This window comes from Rhinopithecus roxellana, chromosome 10, assembly GCF_007565055.1.
Source record: "Rhinopithecus roxellana isolate Shanxi Qingling chromosome 10, ASM756505v1, whole genome shotgun sequence".
In the NCBI taxonomy this organism is placed as follows: Eukaryota; Metazoa; Chordata; class Mammalia; order Primates; family Cercopithecidae; genus Rhinopithecus; species Rhinopithecus roxellana.
The window spans coordinates 101,152,368-101,168,705 of record NC_044558.1 but is presented as its reverse complement, the minus strand read 5'-3'; the positions used below and the strand labels follow the sequence as shown (position 1 = coordinate 101,168,705).

The 16,338-nt window shown below is 36.2% G+C and overlaps 1 protein-coding gene across 4 annotated transcripts in view; it reads right to left on the bottom strand.

Moving 5' to 3' along the window:
• Positions 1 to 4,334: 4,334 nt before the first annotated feature.
• SLC41A2 (solute carrier family 41 member 2) overlaps positions 4,335 to 16,338 on the bottom strand; it is a 145,340-nt gene continuing 133,336 nt past the window's right edge. For all 4 annotated transcript variants that reach the window (XM_030939674.1, XM_030939673.1, XM_010357302.2 and 1 more), the window contains exon 11: positions 4,335 to 7,058. In XM_030939674.1, the coding sequence (XP_030795534.1) occupies positions 6,873 to 7,058 (186 nt within the window). In that variant the 3' untranslated portion in view covers positions 4,335 to 6,872. The remainder of the gene's footprint in view (positions 7,059 to 16,338) is intronic.

Sequence of the window (16,338 nt, the reverse complement as noted above, 5' to 3'; positions counted from 1 at the left end):
GTGTCTGAATTGTTCCATGTCACTAGGAAACTTCTGATGATGTTACTAAGACACACATATTCCCCTGCTCAAGGTACTGGTTTTCTTGTTTACATTTCTCTATAATATGGTATACATTCATAACCTTGGGCACACTCTTCCTGTGCCTGATTAAGTTCAAGTACCCTTTCATGAGGTTTGACTTCCAGATTATCTAAATAGGCTTCCCATAAGGAGAAGCAGTTACACTGGAGGAGGTTTTTCTTTACCTTTTTGGTAACTGGCCTAAAAAGCAAATATTTTATATTTTATCAAGATAATTTCCTCTTGTCTTCATTTTTATTATTATGTAGAAAAACTGAGCTTTGAAAAAGTTGCCTTTTTTTTTTTTTTTTCTTTACATTTATGAAACTTCTTGTGTTGCTTTTGAAGTCTTTGGATTATCACTCTGGCACTCTGGTTAAATGACTGGCTATTATTTCCCAGTGACCTGCGATCCTGTTTTGATCAAGTATTTTGAACTCTTTGACATCTTTGGCAGGCTTCTCCAGGATCAACATTCTAAATTAAATCTTTTTGACCTAGAATTAACTTCAGGATTTTCCATGTGGGCCGCTGGAGAGCCTCAAAGGATGTATCTTTCATCTTGTAGAGACATTAAGTGACTAAGCTTGCTTAGTAAATTGTATGGGAATTATTGTCAAATGATAAGTGATGCTAGGTTTTCTTTCAGTTACATTAATGGGCATGTTATTGATATGAATGGCCCCAAAATGTATAAAACTCTTAGAAATCTAATATCTTCTTGGCCATAATTCTGGTTATTATATTATATGCCACAAAATAACCAAATTTCCTTGTCAATTGCTGATTATAATGAACCAAAGTCAGATTTTTAACCATGGCTATTGTAAGTCTCTGTCATTCACAATTATTGTTTTGATTTTTCTCCAAAAGCATTTGCAATTAGTTTCATGAAAAATACTCTAACAAGTACTCTTAAATACAGATTTCTAATAACTGTAAGATCAATGGACTACATTAAAAATTTTCAAAACTCTAATGAAGAAACTGATGGGTTCATAAAACCGATAAGATCAAGCAAGACAAAAATTTATTACATAAGATTAAGTAACTGATGAAGATGTTTTTATGTTTATTTGAAACATTATTGGTTCTTCAATGTTTTATTTAAGGATTTTTTTAAGGAACTTTTTTTTCTTAAGTTATCCATAGTTTACAGATTTAAGGAACTTTTTCTTTCTTAAGTTATCCATAGTTTACAGAAATTTGGTAAAGTATACTTGTGTGAACAAAGATGGAAGCATTTGCTTTTCTACCTACTTGATGCCTCCAAAATGTGGGAACAATTCATGGTTATTTGCATAAATTCAGTAAAAATCTGCTTTCTATAACTGTATACAATGAAAACACTGGTTATATTACCAAGGTTTTGACTGATATAGATTGGAGAATGTGCACAGAATGCCTGACTTCAAGGGTTCTCAGCCTTACAGTGAATAAAAACTCACTTCCTGGCAGGCTCAGGAGCCTTAGGACTGTAGGTAACATCTAAAGTCTTCCTTAGTTTGGCTTCCTCAAGAGGTTTTTAAATTTGAGGTTCCTGTGTGATCAACATGGGCAGAAAAACTTATGTTTATAAAGAAAAGGCTATAATACATCTGCTATTAGATTGTAGCTCTGTGCATTGTTTTCAGGTTCTTATTTACCTATAGAGTAGACTAGATCCTGAATTCTTTCATATTCCTCTAATCCAACTTTCTTCCATGGAATTACTAAGAACAGGAACTGCTCTGTTCCTAAATCTCTATAAGCTGAAATGATACATTTTAAGGAACAAGTCTTGTGCCTGATGTATGGGCCATACAAAAAGTTCACCAAACTGCCTAATGCCATAACCAGAGACGTTCAGACTGCAAACAGGATAAGAAATTGACATTTTCATGCTGTAGACAGCTTTTCCCAAGACATTGGCACAAGACTCTGTATCATAACAAGACCCTGACCTCCCTTACTGCTACCTTTTTCACTTGGCAGGATAATGGTGTAATTTAAATTTCTTAATCAGTAGCTTCTGCCAGTAACTAGACAGAAACTAATCTAAAAGATTCCTTAGCCCACTTATTGGGTGACTTTGGCAACATCCTTAATACAATTAGTGCTCACCTTTTGCTTTAATTCAACCCAGTCATGGGATACTAGATGATGAATAGCTCTATATTATTTATTGGCTAAATAAGAAAATGTCTGTGCTATTGCAAATATTACATGCTGTACCTGGATAAATCCCTCTGGGAAAGTTGAAACCCATATAAGCAAAATAAAAACAGCCACATGGTTACAACAGGTCTTACCTAATTCCCTTCATTTGCTTCATTCAATTGGTTGCCTTTAAGCCTAGATTCACAGCTCAAAACCATTATGCAAACTGGGATTTTCATATTACTATTATTTCCTTTTTAAAGTTTGCACTATTACTTGTTAAATTTTTGCAGAAGTAGAACTCCTAACAGAACAATGCTGGCCCAGCATCTTGAGATAACAGCAAACGACTATGGAACAGAAAAAATTGAACTTAATAACGGACTCCAGATAGACTTAGCCTGAGATCCACTCCCTGCAAACCTCCCTTGTTGCTCAAATGTGGATAATAGGGTTTTGACACTGACTCCTAGCCACCATTCACTTCCTCTAACATAGGACCAGATCAGCAACCCAGGACAGGCCCATCCTGGCACCAGGGGATATCAACACCTGAATACAGGATGGTTGGTCAGTGATGCTTTTGGAGAAATATCTTGATCAAAAGGGGGAAATGTGAAACTTGTCAGAAACATAATGGAGTCACTTGTGTTAATAAAACTCTGACAAATAGAGCCAGAGAAGGCCGTGAAGAAAGGTTTATCATGCATAAATGCCCAATAACAAAAACCATCACAAAAGACTCTGCAAAAACCACAACGTTGTACAAAGGCCATTGCAACCTTACACACAAAAAATACTTCTGTGAGAGTATCTGCCCAGCAAATGCCTGTTCAACCTCAGACTGGCATCATGCTTGCTATTGATCCCTGTAACCAAGGATAATTATCTCAAAATAATTCCTAATCCTTCTTTAAAAACATCCTCCTTCCTTTACCTCCCTGAATATGCAGGTAGTTCATATGCAATGAGAACACTGTGGCACGTGTATTCACATTGCAATGCCTATTCTTGAATATCATTTTCTTTTAGAAACCTTATCTCTGTTTACTATCTAGGTTGACAACAAGTTTGGTTTCAGTAAAGTGCTGGGGACAAAGACCTGTCTCAGAAAGTAAAGTCATTAGAGAAATAGAGTAGGTTGCTGGGTAGTTGAGGGTTAACTTGATATCTGAGGTTATAAATTTAAACATCTGTCAGAGGAGTTGTGTGTTTTTCATGAGCCATATTGAGCACTCAGGTACAGGCAAAACATAGAGAGCTGTCTTTATCCAGAGTTTGTGTTCTGTCCTGCCAGCATGAGAGAGGCAGTTGCAGATGTATGGATTGATGAACCAAGCAATGTAAGCTGGATAATGAGAGGAGTGAGGAAATGAGGAGAGTATTTGATGATCAAAAAGTAGTAAAGCAATGCATTGGAGGTATCCTATGTATACATAAATTACCCCAGTCTCCTCTGGGAGATTTCCACACTGGCTTGATGTTCTCTAGTTCATCAAGAAGCAAGCATAACAAGACTGGGTAATTATTTCTTAAAGTTTATTCTTATTTGAGTTTAAAACAATTGGAAGATGGCAGAACCCCATTATAAATGGGTACACTATACCATAGATATAAGGCAAGGAAGCCCAATTACTGAAAGATTTTTTTGAATGGCCTTTATTTGGCTACATCATTGATAGTTTATGGTGTGGAATTTTTGGATATCTCCCAGAAGATATATTACCATAAGTTTCCATTTTATCAGGTTCTAAGAAACTATTTTCGAAAGAAAAAAAATGGGCAAGAAAGAAAAATGTTTTTTAAAGTGTTATCTGTGTATAAATAAAGTGGCTGATAAATTAGTGAAAAGGAAGAAGTTTGGAAAGCAGAAGTTTTTATGTTGTATAAAAAGACAGTGAATTAACACTACTTAAGACTAATACTAGATTGTTGTGGGTAAATGAGTCATTTTATCTGTTGCTTACTTATGTGAAGGCTTTCAAAAGGTCAGTCATAATTTAAAGGAATATACATCCCTTTTATAATCAGTGAATTGGTGACTAATTTTTTTTTCTTCTTCTATTACATGCCTTTTAGACATCTGGTTGCTCTAACCAAGGTTGGGTAGCAAAAGAGAAAGGAGACAGAACTCTATCAGTCATTGTATTTAACAGCATTTATGGCAAATGGCCAGACCTGGGCAGGGTGGTAGCAATGATACATTTTACAAATTAAGGCATCGTTCTTTATTTCAATATTTTCATTTACCTATATTTTCCTTGTCTTAGGAATATGAATAATTTCGAGCTGGCAATACTCACCATCAGGATATAATAAATGGAGATTTCTTTGTCTGAAATTGAAAAGATGTAGTAATACTCTATTATACTTTTTAAAATTCTGTTTTTCCGGTTGGCTTCCTCTCGGTGAAGTGGTTAGGTAGTCTTGGTATATTTGGAGGGTCATAAACGTGTCATAGAAGGAGTACTGGCATTATGAAAACCTGGATGTTAGGTTCACAATTTGGTCATTTTGCAGTGGTACAATCTTAGAAATCCAAGTTCTCTGAATGTCAGTTTCCTCTGCTGTAAAACAGACATAGGAACATCCATCTGACATATTTCACAGGTACTACTGTGAGTATTAAATGATATTGTGTGCTGGAATGTGTACTGGAATTTAATGCTTTTCAAATGTAGCTTGCCCTGTATATTTTTAAAAAATCAAAATAGAAATCATTGGGAAACGTAAATGTTTATGAATCATACAGCCGAAATGTAAATAATTTGCAAATGCTTTACAATAAAATCAAAGATATTATTCATGGATTTTTTTTAAGTAAAAAATCTTTGCAGTTAAATATTCATCAACTTAAACTTATTCTTTCTTTTATAAGAATGTTCACTATGTGACATTATAACTCTCCAAAGGAGAAATTCTATAATTAGTTCAGTTCTCTGCCTTAAAAGTTTCATTATAAGGCAGAATGGAATAAAGTTTAAAAATAAGCAAAAATATATAACTCTAAACCACAGTACCCTCATTTAAAAGAGCTTAACAAGAATACTTTTCCCAATATATTTATAAACAACCTAATATTTGTATAACACAAAGTTACAACTTGAATCATGATGATCAAAGTTAATGTGCATTTTGATAACCTTATCAGCTTAAATTATTAAATATCTAACGGTCTTGAGATTGAATTTTAAAAAATGAACTACACGTGCTTTAAAAATGGTTACCTATTCAATAACTAAGATGTTGGTCAAGTGTTTAGAATATAGGCCAGAGTTTTAGAAAAAATATTTGAGAAATATAGTATATATGATAGGGTCCCATATAGAAATAAGCCTGTACAAATGGATAGTTTAAGCATGAACAGTAATTGAGGTAACCCACCAACTTCTTTTTTAAAAGAGTAAGTCACAGGCTTCTTTAAAAGAGCAAATGAATCACTTGCTCATTTTAAATCTCCTATCTTGATTATATTAAATAGTACCACTTTTTAAAATAAATTATTAATTACAGTGTAGGTAACAAATTAGCTGGGCGTGGTGGCACATTCCTGTAATCCCAGCTCTCAGGAGGCTGAGGCAGGAGAATCACTTGAACCCAGGAGGCGGAGGTTGCAGTGAGCCAAGATCACACCACTGCATTCCAGCCTGGGTGACAGAGCAAGACTCTGTCTCAAAAAAGAAAAGAATATAGGTAACAAATAGTAAATTCTGGTCAGTAGCAAAATTTTTGGACCAAATGACAAAAACATGTCAATAAAATGTGTTTAAGAATAACTATATTGCTGATATTCCAATAGCACTATGACCTTTGCTATCAGCAATACAAGATTTAGTTCTTCATCAAAAGTCTCTCTCTCACACACACACACACACACATACACACACACAAAATTTCTCATACTGTCTTGTCTCTACAAATGCATCTCAGGTTATCTTCTGCTTTTGAAGATTACATTTTTTAAAACACATCAACATTTTTCCAACAAATCAACGATCAAAAAATAACCCACTGCTCTCATTAACAATCTCTCAAGATCACTAGATGTTTAAAAGTTAGCCTGACAAGAACTTACAAAAATGAAATTGAATTGGCATCAGCACAGGGTAATTTTAGATGGAGGTAAAAGTGAGTTTATCTTATGCTCAGCAAAACATATTTAGGTCAGTTTAAATATGAGCAATTGGTAAATTTATCCTCAGCATAGAGGTGGGCAATGTTAATACGACTCAAAGCCTGGTTGGGCACCCTTCGTTTTATAGCATGCCTGGGATACAGCACATCTGTGAGACAAGAAAGGCTAAACTAGAGCTCTGCTTCTTCTAATCCTGCATTACAAATTAAATAATAAAGTACATTTCTGCTATGTTTGTGGGTTTAAAATTATTCACTATAAAATCCTATATTCTTTCCTAATTAATTTCAGAGCTGGAGCTTATATCTATGTCTATGTCAAATTATTTATTCTATGAAAAGCAGCACAAATACTCTTCATTCTGGTTTTGACGCAAATTCCTTAAAAAAAATTAAGGCCATTTAATTGAATCAGGGCCAACTGAAGAGTACCCTGGCAAAAGTCAAACCACTGATTTAAGAGTTTTGAAAAAGGGCTATAAGTGGTTATCGTGTATTTTCTTCCTTGGTAACTTGAGAGCAGTTTGTAGAATTTATTAGTCTCCAACATCTCCATCTCGATCTCCAATAAGCCAAAGAAAATGAAAACTTAAGGCTAACAGAGCTGTCCCGAGCAGATCACCCAATGCTGTTAGGTAGGGGATGGAGAAACTATCCGGGTCCTTTCCTTTCCTCCAGAAGTGATGGACCATCCAGTCAGCAATCCACAACAAGGTAAATACCTAGAAAAGAACACCAGAGATTACTCCTGCTGCCTGGACATTCCTAGCCCATGAAACATGGCCACAAGCCTAAACCACTGACTTCTGGAAGGAACCGCATATGTCTAAGTCAAGAACCATGCTTGAAAAGAAGAAATACTTAGTTGACAAGAATATCTCCATTTCACAAGAGAAAAAACAGCATGTATGTTTACAGGTACTAAAATTTTTCTTCAACTTTTCATATAGATCTCATTCTAGCCTAATAGCCGTAATAATTTTGATATTTTAATAGCATTGTACTGTTTCCAAAAGACTTTTTCTACGTGATAAACCTGTAAAAAAGGATGACATTATGAAGAAGGAAATAAAAATTAAAATAAGGAATTATTTAACAGTCTCCTGCTGCAGGTATATCACATAAAATAAAGATGGAAAACTGACCATTCATTTACTAACTATAAGGCCATTTGTGACTTGTCAAGGAAAATTTCAGTTCAGTAGTAAGACCAATAACTAGAAGGTAAATGCATTTAGAAATGGCTCATCTATATAGTTATAGATACAGACATAGATATATCCATAAAATGGAAATAGTTTAAAAGACTATTCAAACATGAAGGTGTTATATATAAATATTTTCTAGAATATCAGGAATATAAAGACTTTTGTGATGCTTTGAATTTGGGGACCAGATAAATGATTTTTTCTTTGATCCACCTAGAGTAGGGAGACTTTCTAATTTTCAAATCCCTGAAACAGTGAAAGAAATCTGGGACTAGAAAGGATAATGTTCACTGGTTTTGGACAAGTTGGCAAGTATAGCACAGTGGTTAAAAGCACTTCTTTACGGCCCTTCTCTGTTGTCTGCTAGCTCACTGTAGGCAAGTTACTCAACCTTTCTGACTCTGTTTATCCAAATGAACATTAAAATGGTACCTACCTCGTAAGAATGTTGTGAGGATTAAATAATATACTAAATAATTCAGTGCCTGGCACACAATAAACTTTCAATAAATGTCTGTTATTAGTCTATTTTAACAGTATTATTCTTATTACTATTTGTGGCCCCTCAGGTATTGGGAACACCTAGTATGTGCAGGAGGAAGCCCACCCCAGGTCTAGGGTCTAGGGTCTAGGCCAACACACCTTTCACTAACCTGGCAAGTAGGCCATGGGGGTGAGGCATTTGCCTGGGGACCTAAACTGCTGCATGCTATCATTTTAGCTCTAACACCTTTACCAGGAAGGAGAGTGGCTTGTCCAAACGTAGGAAGACATGTACCTATTCCAAATGCATGAACTTTACATGCCTTTGGACATCTGTCAGAGAGAGGTTGTACTTTAAGCCCTATTGTCTTTTGCATGTGGTCAGTTCTTCATTAGTGTTTCACCAGTAGAGACTGTTTTGGAATCATATAAAGTTTTACCAGGACAATCTGTTTTGGGTATGGAGGAAGCATGAAATATTAGAAAGAATCCTGGACTTGGAAGTTATAAAATCTGGATTTGATTCTCAGTTCTGCCTTTAGGTAAGTTTCTTACTACTCTGAGCCTAGCTATTCTCATTTGAGGAAAATATGGGGCCTAATATTTGCCAAACTTTGAACTAATAAGAGCCTGGGTTTAGGGGGATGAAAGGAAAGGCAAAAAGGCAGCATGATGTCAAGTTCCATCACTGAAAGCAAAATGCACAGACTGAGAGACAGAGAGTCATCCCATGGGACCCCCAGTGAGCCAGGCCACATCTAGACTCTGTTTTGGATGCCCTACTTTCAGAGAAACTGGTTCACATCTGCATCTTCAGTACCTAGCAAAGTGACTAACCTAAAAAGTAGACAACATCTGATTGATGGAATGCAAATCAGCTGAAGACAGTGTCATATAGGAGATTCCTATGAGAATAAGAATAGTTTGTTCCGGGCACAGAGGGTGGGAGAGTGGGAGAGGTGAACCTGAGACAAACGTTATGTCAGGAGACGCTAGGTTTCTAATATGTTGCTTCAGAGAGTAGAGTGTTAGGTTAAAGAAAAAAGACCAAAAGCAGAACTTAAAAAAAATTGGCTATCTATAAATGGAACAAGTTATGTAGTAAACTCAAAATTACTGAAGTATATGGAGGTTTAACAACTACATTTGTTGGTCGAATAAGTAATATATACAGGAGGAAACAATCGTTTTTAAAAGAATGAGGGTAGCTAATTTCTCTGGGTTTAGCAAGAAAAATAAATGAATACATTTATATTCTATATTATAATATTACATGTTTACATATTAACAATGTGTTAAATATATACTTATATACACAAATTTATATGATACGTACATCATTTAGTAATTTCTTGTATAATATCTGCGCTGAATGATTTTTCTAGACTAAGGTTGGCAAACTACAGCCCATGGGCCAAATTCAATCTGCCACCTGTTTTGTAAATAAAGTTTTATTGGAACACAACTCAACCCATTTTATTGCCTATTTAGTTGATGTTTTATTCCTTGCCACATTCTCAGGAAGTAGGTAGGCTTACTATTCCTAATGTTCATTTGGAGAAATTGAGTCGGAGAGGTTAAGTGGCTATGTAGTTGTCACAGAGCGCATATGTTCCACTAATCCTCTGACATATAAAAAACTTGCTGCCAGATTGCAGGGTTGAAATGTGTTTTATCTGTTTTATATTTTAAAAGATTCTGCCAGAAAATAAAACCAACCTTCTTAAAACAAACAAACAAAAAAACTAAGGCAAAGTCCAAGAAACCTGCCCACGATCACACAGCTTACAGGTGGAGTCTGGTTCAAACTCACCGAGTCCAACACTAAAGCCAATGTTCTTAACCATCACTACAGTACCTTGTTTTAGTAAAAAAGAACTTTACATTGATGAGAACATAAACTGGTACAACTACTTTGGAGAACAATTTGGTAATATCTATTAAATTTGAAGATGTGCATCTCCTTAATTCAGCATTCCTATATAGAAATAATGATTTTTTTTTCTGTGCCACTGGGGAAAAATAAAATTGTTCATGGTCAAAGGATACTAGCTCAGGGGCTTTGCTGACTCTAGGTCTCCCTGTTGCTACCCCAAGGACTGAGAAGACCAGTATCTTGGTATACTTATGGAAACCATACAGAGAAATTCTTATAAAAGCATACTAAGAGATGTGCAAGAATATTCACTACATGTCTAAGAGCAAAAAATTGTATCTATTGACACAGAATGGCTAAATTCACTGTTAAGTCACACAACTAAACACTATGTAGAAGCTAAAATAAATGAAAAATGAACTATATAAATCAACACGAATATATCTCAAAAGCACAAGTTGAATGAAAAAAGTGGAAGACTATGCATATCATTTTAATAAAGTTTATAAGTATAAAACTATGTTATTTATAGATATATGCATTTGTAGCAACAGTATAATAAATAGTATAATGGCAAGAATAGATGCCAATTTAGAAGGCTGATAACTATTAGGGAGGGATGAAATGAGCTCAAGAAGGGATACACGGGAGTTACCAACCATATATATGATGCATTTTTATTTATTTTGAAATATTTGCTTCAGATCATTGAGAAAGCTGAGTGGTAAATATATGGTTTTCTTATTTCCTATTACTTCCTGTATGTTTATATTTCATAATTTAAAAAAATATAAACAGTTGGGTTAATGGTATAACTCACTGACCAGGGCCACATGAGCTACAACTTAGAATATCTACTGAGAGGGACACATGAGAAAAGAAGTCAGTATGTCCTGTAGAATCCACGAAAGGTTTGGACTTGGAAGTACCAGTTGGTGCTGAGGCTGAAAGCAAGGCTGAGGCCAAAAGATTACTTAAATGTCTGTGTGTAGAGCTAGCTCCACATTCACCATTTCTGCAAACTGTCCTCTCCATGTAGGAAAATAGAAGGATGTTTTCTGGAGAAACTGAGTGTTAGAGACTCAGGACTCAAAGACACTAGAAACTATGAGGTACTAGCTGAGACTTGGGAGTAACTGAGAGTCTGCATACCTAACCAGAGTATTCCTCCAGATTCATATTTTGTTCTGAGAACAGGCAGGAAGAGAGGAGAGTAGATGCTCACATTTGGAGGCCCCCAGTTAAATGGCCAGTCCCCATGTCCATTAACGGTAAAGCATCCAGTCAACAGCCCACCCCTACACGTCCATGTTACTTAACCTCTCCATGTCTCAGTCTCCTCCCCGTTCAAGACAGAGATGTGATGTGAATGTTAAATAATGCAGAATGGTTAGAACAGTGTTTGGCACGTTGGAAGAACTTAAAAAAGATTTGCTATGATTTTTAAAAACAGGTTATGAAGAAATAAGAATCTGATTTTTTTCAACAGCAACACTGGGAGACAAGGAGTAACATCTTCAAAATCCTGAGGGAAATATTTCCAATCTATACATCTGTGCCCAATTTATCAATCAAGTGTTGAGAGTAAATGAAAGGCCTTTTAAGACTTGCATGTACTCAGAAAATATTTCTCCCATGTTCTCTTTCTTTGGAACTTTCTAGAAAATGTGTTGAAGCAAAATGAGGGCTTGAATCGAGAGAAAAATGGAATTCAGAAAATGGAAGAGGCAACATAAGAGAGCAGTGAGAGAAGGTTCCAGGATGACAGCTGTGCAGTGGCCCAGGGCACCAAAGCCAGAGCAGGAGAGTGGACTGCTCTGGATACTAGGTCTCCATGATAAAGGCAAGTGGGCAAATTATCTGATATAATAAACTTTTGAGGGGCAAAACACTAATTTAGGCATGTGATAGCTGTTGATGGAGCACTTCCAAAAAAAATTAAGAAATTAAAAAATTCAGGCCAGGCATGGTGGCACATGCCTGTAATCCCAGCTACTTAGGAGGCTGAGGCAGGAGAATCACTTGAACCCAGGAGGTGGAGGTTACAGTGAGCCGAGATCATGCCACTGCACTCCAGCCTGGGCGACAGAGCAAGCCTCTGTCTCAAAAAAGAAAAAAAATAAATAACATAAAAAATTCAGAAATGTAGAAAACTATGCAAGTGGAACAATATGGTAATTATCTCCAAAAGAAAATTAAAAAGAGATAAAGAGAAAGAAAATAGAATACACTACATGGCTCCATGAGAAATGACATTTATAAGTCATAGTAATAAAACCATTTATTAAAAAAAGTTTGAGCATTACTACACTAGGAGGATGGAAGGTGGGGAAATAAGGCACAGGGCAAGGCAGCAAAATCTTCGTCTACCACAACTGGACGTCAATAGATAATTTCTTAAGTTAATAAAGCAAAATTAGCAATCCAAACAAAATATGGGGATAAATAACAAAATAAATAGCTAAAGGAACTCGAGGACTATTAGTAGTTAGAGTTTTACACACACACACACACACACACAATTTAAATATATATGTATATATCCATATAAATACAAACGGGTTTTTTGTTTTGTTTTTTTGAGATAGAGTCGCGTTCTATAGTCCAGGCTGGAGTGCAGTGGCATAATCTCAATTCACTGCAACCTCTGTTTCCCAGGTTCAAGTGATTCTCCTGCCTCAGCCTCCTGAGTAGCTAGGACTACAGGCGTGCACCACCAAGCCTGGCTAATGTTTGTATTTTTCGTAGAGATGGGGTTTCACCATGTTGGCCAGGCTGGTCTCGAACTCCTGAACTCAGGTGATCTGCCTACCTCGGCCTCCCAAAGTGCTGGGATTACAGTCTTGAGCCTCAGCACCCAGTCACAACTGGCTTTTTAAAAAATTGAAATAGAATAGAATGAACTAGAATAGAAAGTAGCATGTGTAAAAAAGTAGCACTGCAAGGGTATTTCATAAAACTTTTGTTTTAGCTATGAATTTACACATATTTATCTATGTATGTATATGTTTCAGAATAAACATATTTCTTACAAGTGCTGTGGTCAAAACATAAGAAAGCTACTCGGTCAGGCATGGTGGCTCATGCCTGTAATTCCAGCACACTGGGAGGCCAAGGCAGGTGGATCACTTGAGCCCAGGAGTTTGAGACTAGCTTGGGCAACAAAGTGATACCCTATTAGCCCCCTGTAGACCCAGCTATTGAGGTTGAGGTGGAAGGATCCCTTGAGTCCAGGAGGCAGAGCTTGCAGTGAGCTGAGATCTCACCACTGCACTCCAGCCTGGGTGACGGAGCAAGATTGTGTCTCAAAAAAGAAACAAAAACAAACAAACAAAAAAACCCTGCTCATTTAACATACTCATCTTACAGATACATCTTACATGTTAGGTGGTAGGGATCTAATGTATCAATCCCCAAAAGAAGAAAACCATGTCTTCTTTCTGTTTGATCCCTTGGTTTCCAGCAAAATACTTATACATGATAAATGAAACAAATGTTTGCTATTGAAGAAGCTCTATCACTGAATAACTGTTACTGTCAACAAGTGAAAATTTCCTCATCTGTAAAATGGGGTTATCATTACCTACCGGATGGGCTGACTGCCAAAATTAAACAAGATAATATATGTAAAGGGCTAAGCAAATGCTTGGTTTAGAGTAAGTACTCAGTAAATATTAGCGCCATCATCACTGATACATCAATTATTACACTGTCTCAGAATTCATGGACTTTATTTAAAAGATTGTTGGAATAGAAGTCTGGTTTCTAACACTAATCAGTTATATGATTTATCACTTCTCTGATCCCTCATTCTTTAAAACGAATAAATTTATGTCTTCATAGTCTGTTCTAGCTCTAAATTAGAGGTAAGAAATTTCATTGCGAACTACGCAGAAATTGCTCTACTCACCTTTGTGATATTCCCTCTCTGCTTTTGCACATTTATTTATACAATATGAGTAAAGTTCTCTTCCCGTGCAATTTATTTTTAAAGGTATTGTGATGACAAAGTTCAAGCAGGTTTAAATTTATGCGTTTTTTGCAAGTTAACAAAAGATATCAGTTTCTTTGGAACTGTGTGTAATAAATTATTAAAATGACAATAAGTGGCAGACACTTCTTAAATGCAACATTTTTTGTTTTAAAACTAAATGATAATTTAAGGAATGCATGCTTTTCCTTGGGAAAGCACATTGAACTCACCAAGGGTAGACTGTGCTTTTATATTGTCTGTTTGTTCTTTATGAAATATGCATAACCTCTCTAGGTAAATATGCCTTTTGAAAAGGCAACTCTGTAACCTCAGCTAATTATGCATGTTCTAAATGTATTTCTTGGAATTTAAATAAATATATAAAGTACAAAAATATATATTTGCTTTGGACGATATTGATTCCTTCAGCCAGCTCCTTCTTTGAGCTAGAATCAACATTCCCTTGTGTTAGCATCCCCTTAATGCCTCAACTGCCAATAACCACCTTGTGTATAGTGTGAAGAAAGATGATGTCTTTGGGAGAGGAATGCTTAGAAATATGATACAAATAAACCTGAGAAGTAGCAAATTAATACAGTTCTTCATAACCCCTAACTTTACAAAGGTTGAATTCAGGTCCCCTACAAAAATATGCTTCCCTAATCCAGGTTTCCAGGCTGGAAACCCTACTCATTAAAATCTAATATTTAAATGTCTGCTAAGAATAATTTAGGATTATCAATCAACAGGAATTCAGTCTACTTCTTATATTCAGATATAAGCATCTTTTCTTTGGCTTGAACTATTTTGTCGGGTGGCAGGTGGGGGAAGGTGGGAAATAAATGGTGTTGTTGAAAAGAAAACTAATGTTTGATTACCTTTTTCCTCCTGGGTACTATGGTGGGTATTATTATCTGTATTTTCAGAAGGGAAAATTTAGAGGCAGAGTGGTGAAGTGGTTGCCCGGTAACACAGCTAGCAAGTGGTAGAGTCAAATCCAGGTCTGTTTGATTCCAAAGCCCACATTGCTTCCCCTATACCACATTACCCCTGCTGGGCACTGATGGGGGGCAGCCGAAAAGGAGAAGGAAGTGTTTATACTTGTAGATACAAAAAAACAAAAATAGAAACACAACCCAAAAAACAAGAACACAAAAAAGACCCAGATGAAACTTTCATTTTTAGCAGCATTATAAACAAAATACCCCAAATGACCTACCAACAGAAAACAAAGTAAAACGTTCAATAAAATACAAAAACTATCTTTTAAAATGCATCACTGAGCTGGCATGAAGGAAAGGAATCCTCGGAGGCCCAAAACAAAGGGAAATAGCATGCCAGGGTAAGACTATGAGGATCCTGAGCAGGCAGCTGCCCTGGCCGTTTGTGCCCTCTGCCTCTGCAGGGGACATGGAGGCATCCTCCGCTGGTTTTGATGGTGGCACAGGGCACAGCAGACAGGAGACAAAAGCAAGGCCTGTCTCAGGTAGAGAGTCTAATGGAAGATTTTCATGTAAAATAAAAAGCTGCACCTCTGAATAAGAAATAAACCAGCCCCTGCAGAAGGAGCAGGAAAGAAACTTATCTGACTGTGGTACTAACATGGTGGGAAAAAAAGTCTCCCCTAAGAATTTATAACCACAGGTGACCACTACATGGATTTGGGCCAGGATCCAACTACCTATATGGTCTAACAATCCCAAATTGAGGACAGTTGTCCCTTGGTATCCACATGGGAGGATTGGTTGCAGGACACCCCTCCCGCAAGGATACCAAAATCCAAGGATACTCAAGTCCTTTACATAAAATGTTGTAGTATTTGTATATAACCTATGCCCATCTTCCCCTATACAATTATGCTTTGCTTAATAATGGGGATACATTCTGAGAAATACATCGTTAGGCAATTTCATCACCGTGCAAACATCAGAGAGTGTATGTACACAAACCTAGATGGTATGGCCTACCACACACCTAGGCTATGTGGTACAGCCTACTGTTCCTAGGCTACAAACTGTATAGCATGTATGTGACTGTAATGAATACTGTAGGCAACTGTAATGGAACCGGAAGTATTTGTATACCTAAACACAGAAAAGTTGCAGTAAAAATACAGTACAAAAGATAAAAAAAATGGTACACCACGTAGGGCACTTACCATGAATGAAGACTGCAGGACTGGAAGTTGCTCTGGGTGAGTCAGTGAATGAGTAGTAAGTGAATGTGAAGGCCTGGGACATTACTGTACACTAATGTAGACTTTATAAATATGGTACCCTTAGGCTACACTAAATATATAAAAAATCTTTTTGCTAATCATTAAACTTAGCTGAGTTCCTTTTTTACTTTATAAACTTTTTAATTGTTTTTTACTTTTTAAACACTTTTGTAATGACAAAACATAGAAACATTGTACAGCTGTACAAAAATATTTTCCTTCTTTATATCGTTATTCTATAGGT